The sequence below is a fragment of the Eurytemora carolleeae genome, unplaced genomic scaffold, assembly GCF_000591075.1.
Source record: "Eurytemora carolleeae unplaced genomic scaffold, Eaff_2.0 scaffold1857, whole genome shotgun sequence".
Classification (NCBI taxonomy): Eukaryota; Metazoa; Arthropoda; class Copepoda; order Calanoida; family Temoridae; genus Eurytemora; species Eurytemora carolleeae.
The window spans coordinates 24,004-44,900 of record NW_019398021.1 but is presented as its reverse complement, the minus strand read 5'-3'; the positions used below and the strand labels follow the sequence as shown (position 1 = coordinate 44,900).

General features: G+C 30.6%; 4 protein-coding genes across 15 annotated transcripts; all 4 read left to right on the top strand.

The window, feature by feature from the left end:
- Positions 1–310: 310 nt before the first annotated feature.
- Positions 311–3,315, top strand: LOC111716638 (dihydrofolate reductase; the record flags this gene model as incomplete). The annotated part of the gene is made up of 7 exons (XM_023492114.1): positions 311–442; positions 854–946; positions 1,307–1,391; positions 1,665–1,730; positions 2,246–2,280; positions 2,616–2,699; positions 3,169–3,315. Coding segments are annotated over 7 exons (549 nt in total), but the record flags the coding sequence as incomplete, so codon positions are not given.
- Positions 3,315–9,833, top strand: LOC111716636 (uncharacterized). Its single transcript, XM_023492113.1, has 11 exons — positions 3,315–3,334; positions 4,175–4,289; positions 4,627–4,759; positions 5,194–5,278; positions 5,758–5,832; positions 6,042–6,073; positions 7,264–7,353; positions 7,823–7,882; positions 8,468–8,549; positions 9,195–9,356; positions 9,539–9,833. Exons 1-11 carry the CDS (start codon positions 3,315–3,317, stop codon positions 9,735–9,737), a joined length of 1,053 nt encoding a protein of 350 aa, XP_023347881.1. The 3' UTR covers positions 9,738–9,833.
- On the top strand, positions 9,817–14,863 carry LOC111716634 (uncharacterized). Of its 12 annotated transcripts, none has more exons than XR_002768550.1 (10): positions 9,817–9,917; positions 10,396–10,490; positions 10,820–10,897; positions 11,441–11,503; positions 11,952–12,018; positions 12,230–12,273; positions 12,705–12,800; positions 13,487–13,607; positions 14,294–14,483; positions 14,783–14,863. XR_002768550.1 is itself a non-coding variant. In XM_023492108.1 (10 exons), the coding sequence occupies exons 1-8, from the start codon at positions 9,840–9,842 to the stop codon at positions 13,560–13,562; spliced, it is 597 nt and encodes a 198-aa protein (XP_023347876.1). In that variant the 5' UTR covers positions 9,817–9,839; the 3' UTR covers positions 13,563–13,607; positions 14,294–14,296; positions 14,392–14,863. The 12 variants fall into 12 exon arrangements, 8 of the variants coding, with proteins under 8 accessions (XP_023347876.1, XP_023347877.1, XP_023347873.1 ...); XR_002768553.1 differs by having other exon boundaries at positions 14,294–14,439; positions 14,789–14,861; XR_002768552.1 differs by having other exon boundaries at positions 14,789–14,861.
- A 34-nt stretch (positions 14,864–14,897) lies between these two features.
- Positions 14,898–20,479, top strand: LOC111716635 (uncharacterized). The gene is made up of 9 exons (XM_023492112.1): positions 14,898–14,925; positions 16,418–16,550; positions 17,363–17,464; positions 17,764–17,868; positions 18,187–18,236; positions 18,511–18,578; positions 18,898–18,990; positions 20,013–20,116; positions 20,380–20,479. The coding sequence occupies exons 1-9, from the start codon at positions 14,898–14,900 to the stop codon at positions 20,477–20,479; spliced, it is 783 nt and encodes a 260-aa protein (XP_023347880.1).
- The last annotated feature ends 418 nt before the right edge of the window (positions 20,480–20,897 follow it).

The window sequence follows — 20,897 nt, the reverse complement described above, 5'->3', positions numbered from 1 at the left end:
GGGCCCAATATTATTGTGGTTTTCATCGTTTAGATGAGACTGTGATACCTCGGCGAAATCAAGGAGCTGGCTATTTGATTTAATAAGATTCCGAAATCGCTCTTATTGAAGATAAGAAACTAATAGATTTTGACATTTTTAAAGAACCCAATTTTTTTTCAAAATTTCCTTTTCGAGTATTAATGGAAAGTTTTTAAAATTTTACAAGGTTTAACTAAATTTTTTGTGGATTTCGCATTTATCATTTCGGCGTATTTGAGCAATTTAGCAACACTTCACTAATATTAGCAATAAGGCTTTAGAGTGATTTAAACTTGACAATTATTTTTTATTAAGTGAAAACCTCGGCATCGGTAAAAATGGAGAACTCCCCTGGCGTCTAAAAAATGAACTGAAATATTTTGCCAATCTCACTAAAACCACACAAACCCCAGCTAAAAAGGTATTCATATTTAATATTTCAGTTAATATAAACAAAACCAATGTTTTAATTCGTAATTAAATCCACTTTTTCTTTAAAGTCTTGTAAATTGATTTATAAGCCAAAAATTCAACAAGTTTGAAATAAAATTCTATTCAAAGCAATTCCAAATGTTGATTGATTGATATGCTTGGCAGAATTTGACCGTGTTGTAAAGAAAAAAATGACGACGTCAAGTGGCTAAAAATTCCTCACTGCATTATTACATTATCCAGGAGTGTTTGTTTTTTTCTTTATCAAAATTTATCTCATATATTTATTACTGAAATTTTCATCTTTTTAAGTGCAGTACACAATAACATAGAAAGTTTATTTTCTGATCCCATTGGAATCAGAGATGCAATTGGATTGACCCCTGCTGCTGTTTAATAGAATGCTGTGCTGATGGGTCGGAAAACCTGGGAATCTATCCCAGCTAAATTCCGCCCCTTGAAGGATAGAATCAATATTGTTCTCACGTCACAGGTTGGTCTATCTATCTATCTATCTATCTATCTATCTATATATCTATCTATCTATCTATCTGACTATCCATCTATCTATCTATCTATCTGACTATCCATCTATCTATCTAAATATCTGACTATCCACCATATCTATCTATCTATCTATCAATTTATCAGTTTTTTGATGTTTTGTTGAAGGGGTGTTTGATCCCTATTATTATATGTAAAAAAAAATTATTTTTTTAACTTTGAATTATTCTTAAACTAAAACAGTTAAGATTTTTAACAACATTAAATTCTCAAATAGATGAATGTCGTCTTCATAATTGTACTGTTTTATGGGTCTCAGTGTATTAATATTTATATTGATTTGATTCAGGCTGAGTTGGTGAAGGTTGAGGAGGGGGTTTATGTTTGCCCGGATTTTCCTTCAGCCCTAGATCTTCTCAACACAAAACTGAGAGGTAGATTGAGGTAGATTGAGGTAGATTGAGGTAGATTGAGGTAGATTGAAGTAGATTAATGTTAGATGCCCAAAGATTCGCCAGAGATTATGAATTCTTTATTAAAAGATTAAATGTCAAATAATATTGAAATGAACGAACAACCATCCTTAACAATTGATCTAAATAAAATCTTTTAAAAATGTCGCCTGCTTACCCCCCCCTCCCCTCTTCTTTAAAGACCTTGGAGACCATTCTTAACCTAACCTAACCTAACCTGGAATAATATTTAAGAAGAAATTGAGATCTGCTGGGTGATTGGTGGCTCCTCAGTTTACCAGGAAGCGTTGAAATCTCCAGGAAACATCTTATATTCAAATATTTGTATTTTAAACAATTATTTTTTCACCAGTTTTAATCAGTTAGAGTTATAAAGGATACCGTTGTGAATCAGACAAACAACCCTTAGATTTTAAATGACCCTCCATATGTCTTTTTCACAACGGTACCCTTGAAACCGTGGAAGATGACATCATCATGAATAGTGTTTGATTCTGTCATTTCTCTTTGAGTATCCTGCAGTAGAAATGCGCAATTCAATTCTGAAGAGAAATCACAATTACAAATAATCAGTTTTCAAAATTTTAAACATTTATTTATTTATAATTTAAACTTATTTCCGACAAATCTTTAAAGGGTGCCTTGTGCATTGCCAATTTTCATTTTTAAATGGAGGGGTATTTAAAATTAAGCTAACTGTCACTCTGAAAATATATTTGAAATTAAGCTAACTGTCACTCTGAAGATATATTTGAAATTAAGCTAACTGTCACTCTGAAAATATATTGTATGCTGAATATAAGTTCTTATTTAAGAATTATCAAGATTATACATCACAAGAATTAAAAAGGTAAAAATAGAAATTTATTCTTTTTTCTAATAATATTTTTTGAATTGTGTAAGCTGGAATTTAAAGTTAATTTTGATGGATTGTGTTTGCTGCATTTTAATTTCAATGCTTGATTGATTGAAGAAAATGTAATAAAAATAATATAAGTTTTACATGAGGAAAATCTTAAATAAGTAATGGATCTTTTTAGAATTTTGTAATTTGAAATAAGTTCTACACTAAGTACTACACTGTTGAATTTACTTTCAGATTGAACTGCAGTTGTCTTTTGATTAAATAAGAAATTCTTTAATTGCATTCAATCTTGTGTGGTTTTGAAATATTGTCAATTTTAGGATTTCGACTGCGATGCATTTTTCCCTGAACTAGAAGCTGATTGGATTAAGCAATCTGATTCTGAGAGCAATTCGATCCAACAGGTAGAAGAGTAATAGGGTCTTCATGATCATTATATTCAGGTAGCAGGGTAAATAGGTCTTCATGATCATTATTTTTATGTAGCAGGGTAAATAGGTCTTCATGATCATTATTTTCAGGTAGCAGGGTAAATAGGTCTTCATGATCATTATTTTCATGTAGCAGGGTAAATAGGTCTTCATGATCATTATTTTCATGTAGCAGGGTAAATAGGTAAATAGTATTGCATCTGGTTTGACTTTGTTAGGTCAATGGACAATGGACGAGTTGGTTATCCTGATGAACTATATAATTATGGTGAACTTCATCTTTTTTGTCAAGTTGACTCTTATGGTCAACTTGATATTTATGGTCCACTTGACCTTCATGATCAACTTGATCTATATGGTGGTCATGGTCCTCAAGGATTGTAGTACTTTTAATGTTTAAGGAGTCTCTCATTTAGTTTTGACTAATATGCTTTCTTTTCAGGAAGAGGACGGTATCAAATATGAGTATGAAGTCTATGAACGGAAAACTGAATAATCAGAAATGAACCAACCATGTTAAAGCACTGAATATCTGAATCGTAGAAATGAATAAAAGATTTTATTTTTGTACTTTTATATTTCAGAAAAATGCTTTCGAGGTTCACAAGGCAAGCTTTAGAGAATTCTTTTTAAATAAAAAATGCAAAAATCAGGACGCCATGACAAGTTCTTGAAAGACGAACAAAGACAATTTGGATATACGAATTCGAGAAAGACTAGATATTGAGAAAATACAAGTTCCTAAAAGACGAAAAAAAAAATTAGATTGAGAAAGACGCTTTAAAAGACAAACTCAGGAAGACACTTCAGAAAGAAAGAAAATTTCATGAAAGACTAACTATAAGAAAGATCCGCTGGAAATAATCTTAAAAGATAAATTTTAGAAAGTCTAATTCTAGTTTGTTTAAGGATTGGTTGTTTTAAATAAAAAAATGGTTGTTTAAAGAATGGTTCTCTCCGAATTTGTAGATTTAGTAAGATTGGCGGGAAAAGATTATGTAGATATTTCCGTAGAGCTGGTTTTTGTCGTAAAATGGAACTCTGTATTTAGTTAATTCATTTTTAAAAATGTTCTTTTCAATCCTTATCTAATAGGAGAAAAATAGAGAGAGACAAAAAAAATTAATTACGTTGAAATTTTTGCAAAGAGTTACCAACTGGGGGTAAAACTAGCTCCAAGGAAGAATTTGCATAATCTTTAAATTTTATTTTTATATCGATATTTTTAACATTTCTTTGCAGAATTGATCAGTGTACTCACACTAAGTTGAAAAGATATTTTGATGTTTCAAGAAATTTTTCAAACAAAAAAGATTTTGAAAAAGTTCTTCCTCCAAGAATTGCATTTAATGTCACAGGTATTTTTCTATCCATTATTGAACGGAATTGAACACTCTTCTCTTAATTAAATTTTTTTTCCTGGATAATTATCAAAAAATTTACAAAAGATCCCTCTCTATTAGCTGTTCATGTTCAAATCTATTCAAGGTTGTGTTAGGAGCAGCTTTTGGTATTACAGCATTAATCTGGACAACGGAAACCATTCTACCCAGTTTAGTCCAGGTAAATATATAGATTAAGTTAAAACACTTCTCTCAAGTGGAGCTGGGGACCGGATTTATTAAATAGGAAAAGATAGTTGATAAAAGTAGATTAAACAGAACCAATTCACTTCTGCCTGACCCGGTCCACAAGAGAACTGGTTGATTCATCAGTACATTATTCAATTACCTGTAGCTGTTCCTTAAATCTTGTCCGGTGTTGAAGAGAAGTGGTTTAAATAAACAACACTGTGTTCTGATTGGTCCAAACATAATATCCTGTATTCTAATTGGTCCAAACAAAATATCCCGTATTCTGACTGGTTCAGACAAAATAACCTATATTCTGATTGGTCCAGGTTACTTATGCCGAAGAGGTTGAGAAAGCTGTGAAGAAGACTGCAAAGGAGAAGATCAGTGGAGAGTTGAACGACGTAACTCCTCCACCAGATGAACTTGTTAAACTTTATGGAAAACTCTGGGATAAAGCAGGTCAAATGATTAGAGATTTTAGGGAAGTAAAAGCTAGTCGCTGAACTGCCTACCACGGATTCAAATATAAATCTCTAGTTCTAAAGACATGGAGATGAACAAACCCTGTATCTGGTCAACCCAATTCTAGACATGACTCAAATAGATTTAATCTGGTTCGTGAAATTTTAGATTTAAAGCGGTAAAAGGAATAAGTCTTTACCATTAACACGCTGATGCATATGTTCACAATGTCTCAAAGGCTACCAGTACATTTTAACTACAAAAATTGATGACTTTAAGTCTTCTGACTTTTTGATTTACTTATTTGGATATGAGATCAAAAAGATCTTTGATTTATTGGTGTTTTTTTCGTGTGTATGAATTTAAATTTTAATAGCACTATTCTATTAAATAAACATTGAACAATCCCCTTAAAAAATCGTGATGTCTAGGGTTAAGTGAGGTAGAATCTGAGTTTGTTGAAGTATTTACAACTGATCTTCTGGATCCAGTTGTTATAGGAACTACACATTGCAGGTACAACTTGACAAATCAATTTGATGATTGATTGATTTACTGGTTGGTTGGCCCATGTATTCACCAATTGATTAAATAATTGATTGGTTGATTGATTTATTGACTGGTTTACTTATTGGTTGGCTCATTGATTCGCTAATTGTTTAATTGACTGTTTGATTGATTGATTTGTTACTTTATTTTCTGATTGATTGATTGATGGACAATTTAACGTGATTTAATGGTGGATTAATTTATTTTATTGACAGACTGACTTAATATTTTATCGGCCGTTCTGACGCTTGACTTAAAAATATAAATTAAATCAAAACTTGAATCATGTTAAATCGATTGATTAATAGGCTGATTTTCTAATTGACTCATCGATATATTTAATTGACTTACTGTTGGATGGATTAAATGGCTGGCTGATGATTTGATTGATTGTCTATTTGATTTATTGATTGATTTAACAATTATTTGATTGATTGATTTATCAGGGAAGGTGCATCACTAGGGTTTCCCCGGTATATGATGTGGACAACCCCAGAGGAAATAGATCTTAATACCCTCAGGTAAATAATTTATTGCTTTTATCAATATTTAGATCTAAAGCACTTCATTGCAAGATTTCTTTTAAAATTAAATGAAACTGCAGGATAACTCAATAACTCAATTTAAAGTTCGGAAAATTAAAAGTAGTATTTTAGATTTGTTTAAAGTGTTATTTCAGAGTTTTAAAATTCAATATTTAAGAAATCTCTTAGCTTATTTATTTTTTTAGGGTTAAACCGTGTTGGAATTATTTCTTTAAAGGTAAATGAAATGTTTATTGTAAGGTTATAATTTTGAATAAAGGATGGATAAATGGATCAAGGATAGAGAAAATAAAAATAAAAATGGTGTTAAGGAATAAAGAAATAAAGTAATAAAGGGATACCGGAGTAAAGGAATAAAGTAATAATAAAGTAAAGGAATAAATGAATTAGGGAATGATTGAATGATTGAATAAGTGAAAGAATAAAAAGATAAATGGCTGGATAAGTGAAAGATTGAATGATTGAATGAGTGAAAGGATGAAAGATTGAATGATTGAATGAGTGAAAGAATGAAAGATTGAATGATTGAATGATTGAATAAAGGAAAGGATGAAAGATTGAATGATTGAACAAGTGAAAGAATGAAAGATTGAATGAATGAATGAATGAATGAATGAATGAATGAATGAATGAATGATTGAATGAATGAATGAAAGGATGAATGAATGAATGAATGAATGAATGAATAGGTGAATGGATGAATGGATGAATGGATGAATAGGTGAATGAATGAAAGGATGAATGAATAAATGAATGAATGAATGAATGAATGAATGAATGAATGAATGAATAAATAAATGAATGAATAAATAAATAAATAAATAAATGAATAGGTGAATGAATGAATGAATGAATGAATAAATGATAGGATGAATGAATGAAAGGATGAATGAATAAATGAATGAATGAATGAATGAATGAATGAATGAATGAATGAATGAATAAATGAATGAATAAATGAATGAATGAATGAATGAACAAATGAATGAACAAATGAATAAATNAAATATGTTCAATTAATCATTCATGAAATATGAATAAATCAATCATTCATGATGTATGTATAAATCAATCATTTATGATGTATGTAAAATCAATCATTCATGAAATATGTATAAATTAATTATTCATGAAATATGTATAAATCAATCATTCATGAAATATGTATAAATCAATCATTTAAGAAATATGTATAAATCAATCATTCATGAAATATGTATAAATTTATAATTCATGAAATATGTATAAATCAATCATTCATGAAATATGTATTAATTAATCATTCATGATATATGTATAAATTAATCATTTATGAAAAATGTATAAATCAATTATTCATGAAATGTGTATAAATTAATTATTCATGAATATGTATAAATTAATCAATGAAATACCAAAGTATTTCAGGATTCAGAATACCTGAAGATGCATCAGCGGAAGATCTTGAAGAATTGAAGAAGAATTTACTTCTTACAAATGAAGAGAGAGAATTCATAGGAAATCCCATCAGAGCTCATTTAAATCTCTTAAAGGAACTATTATTATTATTATTATTATTACCATTCAACCTAAAGTCAAAGTATCATGTCCTGTAGGCTATGTTACGTTGAGCTCCAGGGTCGAGCTCCGACCACTTGCCAGAATATGCAAGGAGGCATATAAAAAACCAAGACAGAAATTCAAGTGGCCTTACAATTTAAAAAACAAGTGGCACGTACATTTCACAATGATACCCTTTAACATTTATTTGAGTAAAAATGCTGGAGCTTTTGTCATTTCCCACCATTTTGTTCATTTTATCTACTGCAGAAATATGCATGTTAATTCTGAAATAAAACCGCGTATGAATATTAAGTTTCAAGGGTACCGTCGTGAATCGGGAATGTATCTTTTTCTTATTAAGTGGAGGACACTTAAATAATGTGAATTGTCCCTTCAAATAAACTGTTGAGGATTGTATCTCTAGTAACACTTGCTCTACGGAAAGCGAACTCCTACCAATCTTGGTTCAGAATACCAATACCAGGAATCAGACATTTTGATGCATTTTTTGTCAAAAAACTTTGAAATTAACGAAAGTTTATTTATTTCAAGGTCTTCTCGCTGCATTTCAGATAATAAATATATTTTTGGGTAAAAACTGTTAAATTGAACAAAAAAAATTTTGCCTTTTAATGTCCAAATTTTCATTTTTTCTTCTAATCATATAAGTAACCCCCAGAGGTGAGGGTAATTCTAAAAAATATACATTTTTGTTTCAATCTTATGTTAGATGTAGAGTTTCCCTAAAAAAAAGATCCTAAACGAATGATCAATAATATTTTATCCTGTCGCCGTCTGTCTGAATTTTTATTGTTCAAGCCAAAAGATCATTGGAAATAATGAATAGTTGCAGTTTGTCCATTTTAACGACTAGTACCCTATGTACATTAACCGATACCGTACGGTCCAGCGCAAGTCTAAAATTAGCCTATACTATCACAAACAAGAGAAATTATTTATAATTAATCTTTCAGTCATAATTGTAAATTTGCCTCTAATGAAATTCATGAAAAATTGTATTGTCACTTCTAAACATTTGAAACAAAGCAATATTTGTCTGTTTATCCAGGTTTTATGATCTTGTTTAATTACTCACTTGGTGCCATTATCAATCAAAAACTAAACCTTTTCTCACAACCAAAATATATGAGGTAAGAGGAACTGAGGCCGAATTAAAAAAAAATAAGCCGCGGCTTAATTTTAAGCCGCAGCTCTAATATGGTTGGTTCCACTTAAAAATGTATATTACCTATATATTTGCAACCTGATGGTATATCCCTTTAAAATTTCAAATTTATTGATCTAGCAGAACTTATACTTTGAATATCAAATATAAAATAATGGGAAAATTGTCTATCCCATGTTTACTTTCCTGGACCCCAGACGCGGGACAATCACAAAATATTTCAATTGCCAATGCCTTTAACTGTTTATGAAGTCATGTTACATATATAGAGTGGTTGCCAGAAAGTAGTTGATAATGAAAGGGTTGCTCAGGATTTTTTAAAACTTTCTCTTAACAAAAGTGCCCTAAAAATATTAGGATATCAGTTGCAGCAATTGCAGATTTCAAAGTCCTCAGCGACATTTCTTTAGTATAACGAAGGGCTAAGACGACATTCCTTCCATGGTTTTCTGGTTGAACTTTTCTGTACAAAATCTTAAATGCAATTAATGTTTTGGGAATGGTTTTGGGTTGATCTTAGTTTGAACATTGGAACTATCATTTTATGCAGTTTTTTATTGTGGTTAATTGTACTAAAAATTCACGTTAATTAATTGATTGATTGTATCAGGCTAGGAATACAGGCCCTGGTCTGGTATATATGTATGGTAGCCCTGATTCTGCTTCACAATCATCTGAAGTTTAACGGGGAGAGATTACCTCTTCCAGATGTCATCAGAACCTCGGGGGAGGCAGAGGCAGCTATAGAATACTTTAACAAACTTATAAATAGGTCAGTACGGGGTACGCCTCTCCCCACTTTAAAATCAAATTTCAAACTATTTTGGAAAGAATTTTTATTGATTTTGTTATTACATTTCATGAATTTCTTAAGAAATATAAATACTTAAGAATTAGTTAAATTTTCCTTTAAGATTTGATTGATTGATCTAACTATTACTTTAACCCTGCCAGGAACATGATTTTGAGAAAGATCCTTGGACCAGACTCCCACCACTACTTTCAGGAGGACGGGGAGATAGTTCCCAGCTTCTACGAGCTAGGGGACCTCTTCACCAACCAGAAGATGATCCTTTTCATCCAGGATATCAAAGAACGCCTTCTGATCATAGAAGCCAAGCGAAGAGAACTTGAAGAAAATGCGGGAAAATAAAAGGATCGGAAATCCGTGTTCACAGTCCAAGTGTACACTTCGCCTGACACACATGTAAAAAAAGCGCGGTTAAAATTTGAATTGATAATTTCAGAATTAAAAATGGGGAATATGGTTTTCAATCAGCGTGTGATGGACGAGGACACTCCAAAGAAATATGATTTTGATAATTACAATGTGGAAAGTGATAAATCTTGATTATGAAATTATAAAGAAGAAATTTGACTGATATATACATATTCTTTAAAGTAAAATAATATATTATGCGCCTTTCGGTGAATAATCAAAATTATTCCACGGTTTTATTTTCAATATTATAACAATAATTTTGATTATTACACTTTCTTCCTACGCATAATAATATTATACCACCTTTACACGTATAATTATAATTATTACACAAAATGGGTGACAATAGCAAGAAATATTCCTGATTTGGCCACGTAGTAAGTCTATAAGAATGTGGTATAATATAGATTAATTATAATTCTTTTTATCAGCATTATGATTATTATTAATTTTACCAATATTATTATCATCATCATTATCGTCATAATTAGCACCAATATTATCATTTTTATCATTTTCTTTATATTATCATCATTATTATTTAACATCTATATAATCATTGTTAAAGATTTATTAACTTTTATCCCAGAATAATCATAGTGAGCATAATATTCATATGGAAAGACGAATATTTCCGCAGCATATGTATGGAGGACCCAAGGGGTTAGGAGACCCCTTCTACAGGTACTTAGGGGGTATCCAATCTCGAATTAAAGGAAGTTTGCATGCTACATTTCCTCCCAAGAAGTCAATTATTTTTGCTCCGAAATTTTTTTTCTCTATTACTTTCAGTATCATGGGGGGGAGGGGGGGTTGGGGTATAAAATAAATGGCATGATTTTTATGAAAGCTTTTTTTAAAACATTTTTACCAAAAAGTTTTATTGTGAATTTTGTCCATACTTTCCATCACAGATGAAACAAAAATACTTTTTACATTTCTGTTATTCCCAGGGGAGGGGTAAGGATTCGTCAAGACTTTTATTTAAGTTTAATTTTGTTTATTATTCTAAGAGAACTATCCAAGATGGAGGAGGACCCAATGATACCTCAGAGAATGAGAGATATTACAAGAACTCAAACCTGCACCAGGAATCCTTAAACACAAAAATTAAAGGAACTGTACGCGTAGTTTCAAGTGATCCTCTATGCAAAGGTGGCAATGACGGATTCACAGCGGTACCATTGACACCTTTATATGATCTAAAATGTGGAAAATATTTTCGGGTTTTTTTTCGGTTTTTAATTATTAATTCTGATCATTCCTGCGTTGCAGTCTAATACTTTTGTAGAGAAACCACAATTAAAAGTAATCAGTTTTTAAAACTGTTTTTAGTGATTTAATATTTCGCAGAATTTAGGGTTTTCAAATGGTATTACAGACGGGTTTTAGTTAAGTTATTTGTTATGCCAATTTATACCGATAACAGCTGAAAATAATCCGAGCCAAGAATTTAAACCACGTCGCTGATCCACCAAACCCGGTTCCAACTGAGTGCCGGGTTAAATATCGAAACACTAAATACAATTTCAAGTGTAACAAACCATGCTTCTTGAGCCGCGTCTTAAATTTGAGACACGGCTCAAATTTAAATTCAGCCTTTGGATTCATTTGGTTTATATGAGATTATTCAGTGAGGTGGAGAATTTTAGTAAATGCTCCAAAGATAATGGATTTAGCATGTTCTATTATTGCAGGTAAATCTCTTTTTATTTGCTATAATATTTGGTATATTTGGTATATTTGGTCCATTTATCCCATTTGTTGAACTGAATATTCAAATATACGTACAACAAAAAAAATTTTAATTTAAAAGACCTGTAATTCTTGAAACTTTTGCAGGTACAGAATTCATGTCAGGGTTATTTTTTTTGGGGAGGGGCACAGTGGTCTAACCCGTTGAAGAAATAAAATAAAATGTTCTTAATGCGAAAAATGAACATTTGGTTGCAAAATGATAAACCACAGGCCGAATATAAACCGAAAAGAATCTAAAAGATTAAGTTGCGGACTTGTTGTAATTATTTAAAGTTTTCGAAAAGTTCGTCTGAAGTTCAACATAAATATTTTACCCGCATTATTCAAACTGTTTTTATTATTTTCATAAAGCTTATGTCTAGTATAAATGCTATATTTTGTGTGCAGAGATAGAGATGTTCGGGATCTAATGATGGATTGTCAAAAAGGCTGGTTTGATAGACCGGAATTCCAGGTAAAAAAAAATATTTTGTTATCCAAAATAATGTTCAAATCAATAGATATAAATAAGTTTTTGATTTAAAAACTACACAGAGCATATATGTGTTTCTAATGTTAATTGAACATCAAATTGGTAGCACAGGTAAAAATAATATCTTCAAGATGTAAACCAATTATTATTGCATTTTTTCCTATATTCTAAAAACGGTAGTTTTATTCTCTAGGAAGCAGTAAAAGAAGAATATTTAAACGAAAGAAGTCATTACAGGGACATAATATTAATAGCATCATTAAATTGTAGAATTTTTTTTTAAATATTTAATCATTTTTAAATTTAACTTTGAAGGGTTTTAATCTCCCAATTCAGACTTCAAAGGTTTAATAATAATTTGTGTTTAAATGTTGTTACAAAGACAGAACAGTGAACAATGAACAATGAAATAAAATAGCGATAACAATAAAGATAATAATAATGATAATGATAATGATGATAATAATAACAATAAAGATAATAATAATGATAATAATAATAATAATGATAATGATAATAATATTTATAATAACAACAACAACAAAATCTCAATGACAATGACAATATCAATGAAAATCTCAATGACAATGACAATAACAATGACAATGATAATGCCGATGACGATGAGGATGACGATAGAAATGTCAATGACAATAATATTATGTTAGAAATACTGGTATAAAAACTAAACGATATAATCGTGGAACTTTCATAAAACGAGATCTTGAGAAAGACCCTCCTCTAGATAAAGATGGAAACTACAGGTAATCTCAAAAATATAATTTAGAGAAACATTTTTTAAATTTTTTTCCAAAATGTGGGAAATGAAATATAAATTTGGACCTAAACTTGAAGATTATTTACCTTTTTAAAAAAAAAGAAAAAAGTCAGTTTAGAATGTACTGATAAATCGCAATAAACAAACGCTTTGTTTTTTCAAATCCATGTATCTTTGCCACAGCTGATAGCGTTAGTCTTTAATCTCGCAGAATTTATAGATTTCCACATCAGGTTGCAAAGATAAAAGAAACAAAAATTTAGAATTTGTTCCGAGTTATAAGTTCCTGTAAGTGAAGCGCAAAATAAAATATTGGTTTTTTTTTGTTTGGGCCTTGGAGCCTGGGAATTCAAAAGGGTTCAGCTTTAAAGTTTTGTCCAATTCTTCATTTTATTCTGAAAGCTTTAAAATCATCCCCCTCCCTCCCTCCTGCTAAGTTATTTTTCATTTGATATTCTTGTTTTTTTTTTCATATTTCTTGATTGTTTTCATATTTCTTGATTGTGTGTTTTCATATTTCTTTTTTGTTTAAATATTTCTTGATTGTTTTCGTATTTCTTGATTGTTTTCATATTTCTTGATTGTTTTCATATTTATTGATTGTTTTCATATTTCTTGTTTGTTTACATATTTCTTGTTTGTTTACTTATTTCATGATTGTTTACATTTCAGACCCCAGAAACCGGTTGGTTGGGATGAATCCTACCCAGATGGACCCCCAAGCTGGGCCAACTTTAAATATACGTAAACTAGTAGCCATATAATTGTAAACAAATTTATACCTACTTTCCCTGTAAGACATTTTTCCATTTGTCATTTCTATTGTGATATTTTTCATATGTAATTTTTCCGATATAGTCAATATCAGGGAGTCCTAACCAAACCCTAAAGTGACTGTAAGCGTTATATCAAATGACCCTTCATGCAAAGATAGCAATGTCCGACTCACAAGGATACTCTTAAAACCTTTATCTGTTAAGATACCGTCGTTTTCCTGATTCGTAAAGTGTTTAATTCTGAAAGTTACTCCATTGCTTCTTATAAGCTAGAAATGTGCAAGTTTCATAGAAACCGCATAAAAAAGTTAACAGTTTAAGGACACAAAAACAATGGATATCTCATTCATGCTTTATCTAGATAAAGCTTTTAAAGGTACTGCTGTGAATCGGGTATTGTCATCTTTGCTTAGAGGGTCACTTGAAATTACGCTTACAGTCCCTTAAACATTCATAAACTGTTGAAATTGTAGTTTTTTTATCATAAACAACAACATCAAACTCTAACACTTCATGTCCTTATATCTTCATAATCTGAAATCTGATGTCTTAGACCTTATTTTTTCAAAGGTTTACACCACCAGGTTCCAAGACGTAGGGTTTAGTAAATCAGAGTTTGTGGCGAGGGCTCGTTGGTTACTGTGGTAAAGTTTATGAAGAAAAATTCACATTTCGAAATTGGTTTTCAGAAAATGTCTTATAGGAAGTATGTTAAGCATTAAACTAGCAATGATAATAAAAGATCGTGTTTGAGTTTTTCAAGTTTCAACAATTTAAAACAATTTATTACATTTTTAAAAGTTGTTCTGAAACTTGACTTTTCAACGCGTTATTTTTATATTTGGCTAAGTATTAGTTTAAACTCCTGAGTCTAAATCTAAAGAATGCGCGAGGTTTGAACTAGTGTAAGTTACAGCTTAAAATGTCTGTAAAATAATGACTTGCTACTTAAAATTAACCTTTTTCTTTTTAATCCTGAAGGGAAATTTGAATTTCCCGGGAAAAATCTGAACCAATGAGAGAAAAGGATTTACGAGCGGACCGGTCAGAGATATCGAAACCATTGCACATCAGCTGTTAAATGTTAAATTAAAAGTTAAATATTTAAGCTTAATCTTAAAGATACGGTTTAAGTGTTTCGTGCAGACATTTAGGCTGAAATTTAAAATTTTAGTCGTAACACGTTATTTAGTTTTAGACCAGGAGTTGTAGTTGTATCGAAGTTTTATTGAATTCATACAGATCGTTGAAACACAGTCACATACTTTCAGAATTCAGTCTGGGAAAATTTATTTATTTATTTGAAAATGAGCTTGCATTGTCTTCCAAGGATAGGTTGGACTACTAAATTGGCATTTAGGTAATTTTTAATATATTTTTAAACCAGTTTTTACATGTTTTTTGAAGCATTGATTTTGTACTACAGTAGTCGTCATATATATCAATACAATGATAGACGTTTTTCGATTTCAATTTTGATTTTTAACAAGCATGGAAACACTTAAACATTGAAAGAAATAGAAGCTGTCAATTAACAGATTCTCTTTGATAACTTTTAAACTTGTAATTTGAAGAAATCTTGTTGGAAAGCTAAACTTGAACAGATAAGTTGTCTTATATATACGACGTCGACAGTATTTTGATTCATGTTAAATTTATCAGTATTGAGAATATTTTTAGTTGTTCACGTTATTTTATAGGGTTCACGTTTAACTAAAGTAAATTTATGTGTTTTCAATCATAACTCCTCGCAAAGAAGAGCTATTGAGAAGAACAAAAATGTTTTGAATTTCTAATTGGATACTTGTGCATCAAATCAAAGGTAGAGGAGCTAAAAGGTCACAAAGTTCTGTCTAGTTGGGCTTAGAACTGATTTAGTTATATTGCCTATTCACAACTTTGTAATTTGTAATTTTGCACATCAAAATATTAATATTAATATCAATTTTCTTGGCATTTTCAACAGTTTGTTAATATCTTTTACAATATTATAAATATCTTTGTGTTTAAATTAATTTAATGTTTTGCCATGCTTCACTTAAAGGGACAGTAAAGGAAAAATGAAAGGGGGTATAGGCTGAAAGCTAATCACTTTAGCTTTTCATCGAGACCCTTGAGACGCCTATCTGAAGTTCCTAACTCGAGAGTTGATATAAAGCTGTTTCAAACTTGTACGAAAATGCATATATATACAATTTTTTATTATCCAAAATAATATTTGAACCCATGAATATCAATAAGTATTTGATTTAAAATCTACACAGAGCATATATGTGTTTCTAATGTTAATCATCAATTTTATTTTAATAAGTTTCATATCTATAAAAACTACAAAGGTTTCTAATGATAATGTTCGCAAAATTTTTGCAAGAAGTTTTTTTGGTTATGTAAAATCAGATGTTCTAAGTTTTTAATGGTTATATTCTTTACTTTTGGGGGAAATAATAGGGTTGTGAAATATACAAAATGTAATCCTATACAAAAATTTTAAAAATTTCTTCTAGTTTCGATTTTTTTATATTTTTTATTCCTTATTTATCTTTTTTACAACAGTATCAAGATTAGAGCGTCCCTTCAACTCTGATTTCATTTGATTTTTTTTATTTGATTTGATTTGATTTGATTTGATTTGATTATTTGATTTGATTTGATTTGATTTGATTTGATTTTTTAATTTGATTTGATTTTTTGATTTGATTTGATTTGATTTGATTTGATTTGATTTGATTTGATTTGATTTGATTTGATTTGACATTTTATGAAAAAAGAAATAAAGAAGACAACAATCATTCTACAATTATCTAGTTACTTAGTAGCAAATGTTTAGAACGGGTTGGATTGACCGCTGCTGGTTTGACCGTCTCTACCTGGAGACAGATTCCTGGGTTGACCAGCTCTACCTGGAGACAGATCTCAACTTCTTCCAATTATTGGGTTCGGGGCAGAAACTCCTCTTTCAGGTTCCTATACAGGGTGTCCCTCCAAAAAAACGATCTTTAAGATATATTGATGTTCATTTATTGGTAATGTTACATAGATTTCGAAAATGTCTAAAAAATCAAACCATTATAAGAGCCGCAGTATCTCAAAGAATGTTATTTTGGGATACCCTGTATGATTCTTACTTACTTACTTTAGGGCCCGTAAAACTTTGGAATAAGAAGACGACTGCGAGACTCAAAATATAAATGGATAAATGGATAAAAAATAAAAAAGTTATAAATGGATAAACGGATAAATGGATAAAAAAGTTATACTGCGAGACTCAAAATATAAATGGATAAATGGATAAAAAATAAAAAAGTTATAAATGGATAAACGGATAAATGGATAAAAAAGTTATAAATGGATAAATGGATAAAAAATGATGGATGAAAAATGGAAATAGAAGTAAAGTAGTTTCTATCAATTCATGACTTTTCTTTTTCACACAAAATAATTAAAACAACAAATTACTCAAAGGGACTGTAGACGTAATTTTAAGTGACTTTGCATTTTAAAAAGATTGTCATCACCGGTTCACAATGGAACCCTTTAAACCTTTGTCTGAGTATGGATGAAGTAAATCTCTCTATTCTGAAAAATCAAGGATACAGTGTGAACATCATGTTAGTGTTCATTCTCGTTTCCTAACACTTAATTTTGATCACTGATCTGACAAAGGTTCGAATGGTACTGTTGTAAATCGGACATACCACTGTTCAAATGGAGGGTCGATTGAATTTGAAATTACGGCAATTCCTTCAATTATAAAATCAATGTTTATAAACAGGTTTCGTCGACGAGGTGGCAGTACAGTTGTACTGCTAGACCAGTTTATTAAACAAACAAATGTGGACGGAAGTCTTGTGGCGAAAGCCCCCTTTAGTATCAGGTAAACAAGTTTTTGACCTTGACCTTGTCTTTTACATTAACCTTGACATCGACATTTACATCGAATTTGATCTTGACTTTGACTTTCACCTTGACTTTCACTTTGTCTTTGACTTTGACTTTGACTTTGACCTTGGCTTTCACTTTGACTTTAAATTTGACTTTGAATGTAAAATTGACTTTGACCTTGACCTTTATTAATTTTTTCTGGTTCTTATTTTGACTATGACCTTGACTTTGACCTTGACCTTGACTTTCATCTTGACTTTGTATTCAACCTTTACCTTGACTTTAATTCAGTTGTTCTGCTTCTTATTTTGACCCTGATCACAATGTTGACGAAGTAAAGAATAAGGAGATATCAGAGTCAAGAGATCAGTTCTTTAAAGAGGAGAGGGATAGGAGGTTTATTATTATTATTATTATTATAATGATTCTGGGGGGGGGGGTTGATTTCTGATAATTGGGACAAAATGTTAAAAGGTAAATTTTGCCATGTTTTTGATACTGAGTACTCAAAATTTTAATTGTTTTTTTCAAATTTTAGCGCTCCGCGCAGACAAACCTGCATAAAATGTTTATAATTTGATTACAAAATTAAGTGTTAAACAAATAATTTGTTTGTGTTCTTTCTTATATGAAAAAATATAAATATATCATATGATAATATATTTAATTTATGATATCAAAAATAATAATGATTGGATATTGTGTATAATCTAGAAGAGAGGAGAGTAGATACAGATTAGAGAACAAATTGCTCAACAGTCCAGGCAAGCAAATCTAATTACATTTCTATATTAAATATTTAAGCTTCTATAATTATACTTTGTTTGTCTGTCTGTACGTTTGTATCTAAAAAATAATTGACAAGTCTGCAAAAATTTGATTGATATTTAAGAAGAGAAAATGCTGCAGATAGAACATCAATTCAAAGTTAAAATTATCATCAAATCATTCTAACAGAATAATATTATCCATCAGTTTATGAAATAATCACGATTTATTTCATAAACACCTTTAATTCCTTTAAAATTATTTATTCAGGTTCCCAAGCAGAGAGTAGCGAGAGGTTTAAACCTCTCCCAGATAATGGGGCTGGACTTTTCCTCCAGGTAACTAGCAATCAATCAAGCAGACAAGCAATCAAGNCTTTTTTTCTTTCCTTTCCTTCTTTCTTTTCCTTTTTTTCTTTTCTTCTGTCCATCAATCAAGCAAAACTATAAATTAATTAATCACTACTGATAATCAGTAAAATAAGCAAGCAAAACTATAAATCAATCAATCAAAACTAAAAGTCTATCAATAAACCAAGCAAAACTATAAATCAATCAATTAAGCACCCAAAACTAAAAATCAGTCTGTCAAGAAAAAATTTAAAATTTGCCAATTAATCAATTAATTCGTCTTTTAATGAATGAATGTCAATGCTAGACTGAGGATCTTCCATCTGGAAGAGAAATAAACGAGGTTGAACAGAGGATCCTTGATCAGCTTACAGGATCGTCACAAGATCATGATCATCAGGTTAGAGCAATACAAGATCATGATTATAAGGGTAGATCAATACACGATCATGATCATTAGGTTAGATCATTACAAGATTAAGTTCAGGTTATATCACAAGATCATAATCACCAGGTTAGATCAATACAAGATCATGATTATCAGGTTAGATCACAAGATCATGATCATCAGGTTCGGTCAATACAAGATCATGATCACAGGTTAGATCAATTCAAGATCATGATCATCAGGGATAGATCAAGACAAGATCATGATCATCAGGTTAGATCAATACAAGATCATGTTCATCAGTTTAGATCACAAGATCATGATCATCAGGTTAGATCACAAGATCATGATCATCAGGTTAGATAAATTAAGATCATGTTTATCAGTTTAGATCACANTGATTGATTTAAGGTAACTACGGATTCTGGTGATATAAGCCTATGGAGCAGATTAAATAAATACAAGATCATGATCATCAGGTTAGATCAATACAAGATCATGATCATCAGGTTAGATAACAAGGTCATGAGCATAAGGTAAGATCAATACAAGATCATGATCATGAGGTTAGATCAATACAAGATCATGATCATCAGGTTAGATCACAAGATCATGATAATCAGGTTAGATCAATACAAGATCATGATCATCAGGTTAGATCAATACAAGATCATGTTCATCAGGTTAGATCATGACAAATCGAATTGATTAAACACTAGCTAAGTTCAAAAGATTATTTTTGCTATTCGTGCTTAAGTTGACTTCCTTTTTGTTTATCAGTTCTAAGTTCAACAAAAAATTGGTTAATCCTCTCGAAGAAGAAGAGAATAAGTTAATCTCATTCCGTCTATTTAAAGTTCCCAGCTCTGAAGATGTTAACAATTCAAAAAACCAATTAGACAACAATTAATATTACTATTATTATTAATCTCCTTTCGTAAAATGGGTTGAGTGAGGAGCTCCGTCCCTAAATTGATAGAACAACCGGTTGTTCTTTAAGTAGAATAATTATATAATAAAAATTATTTTCTTAGGCATTGTTAAAAAGGATTCAGAGCCGAACCCGAACCCCTCTTCATTTTAAACTATTTGGGAAATCTAATATCAGAGTGGACAGCTATTCAATTATAAGAGCAAGGTATAGTAATATTAACGTGTATTATTTGATTTATTGATCTAATTTTTATTCCAAAGCCCGCGCTTATTTCCACCCAGGGTGCAATTTAGTCATTTATACATATTCCAGGGCCCTTTCCAGTCATATTTACATAATCAAGTGCTCACTCCAGCCATATTTACATATTCCTGGGCCCACTCCAGCCATATTTGCATATTCTAGGGCCCACTCCAGCCATATTTACTTATTCCTGGGCCCACTCCAGTCATATTTACATATTACAGGGCCCACTCCAGCCATATTTACATATCTGATGTGGGAAGTGTGGAGGAAGCTGTTGGGATGATGACAGAAAACGGAGAAAACGGTGAAGTACGTTTTTAACTGTTAATTAAGTTCATTCATTCATTCATTCATTCATTTATTTATATATCCATATTTTTATTTCTTTCTCAGTTCATTTATTCATTTAAAATCATTTATGATTCATTGATGAGTTAAATTATTGTTTTATGTGTTAAAATATTTAACGGATATAAATTTATTTTTGGCGTTTTTTAGATGACTTATTATTTTCTTCAATAAATGTTAATAAGAAATGATATTTCAACCATAATCTCGAAATATTTGCTTGATCTCCCTTTATATATATATATATATGTATATATATGTATTATATATATTAGGGTCGGTGACGGTGTCGTGCGTCAGTTCATCTTCCCTAGTGCTTTAACCATTTNGGTTGGTTGGTTGGGTGGTTGGGTGGTTGGGTGGTTGGGTGGTTGGGTAGTTGGGTGGTTGG

Coding starts and splice junctions, on each gene's coding strand:
- LOC111716636 (XM_023492113.1), top strand. CDS start 3,315: ATGCTTTCGAGGTTCACAAG. Junction 4,290..4,626: donor TTCTACCCAGTTTAGTCCAG/GTAAATATATAG, acceptor TGATTGGTCCAG/GTTACTTATGCCGAAGAGGT. Junction 7,354..7,822: donor TGAAGAGAGAGAATTCATAG/GAAATCCCATCA, acceptor TTGTATCTCTAG/TAACACTTGCTCTACGGAAA.
- LOC111716634 (XM_023492105.1), top strand. CDS start 9,840: ATGGGGAATATGGTTTTCAATCAGCGTGTGATGGACGAGGACACTCCA. Junction 9,918..10,395: donor ATTTTGATAATTACAATGTG/GAAAGTGATAAA, acceptor CTTTTATCCCAG/AATAATCATAGTGAGCATAA. Junction 12,801..13,486: donor GATAAAGATGGAAACTACAG/GTAATCTCAAAA, acceptor TTTACATTTCAG/ACCCCAGAAACCGGTTGGTT.
- LOC111716635 (XM_023492112.1), top strand. CDS start 14,898: ATGAGCTTGCATTGTCTTCCAAGGATAG. Junction 17,869..18,186: donor AAAGAGGAGAGGGATAGGAG/GTTTATTATTAT, acceptor TGTATAATCTAG/AAGAGAGGAGAGTAGATACA. Junction 18,579..18,897: donor GGGCTGGACTTTTCCTCCAG/GTAACTAGCAAT, acceptor TGTCAATGCTAG/ACTGAGGATCTTCCATCTGG.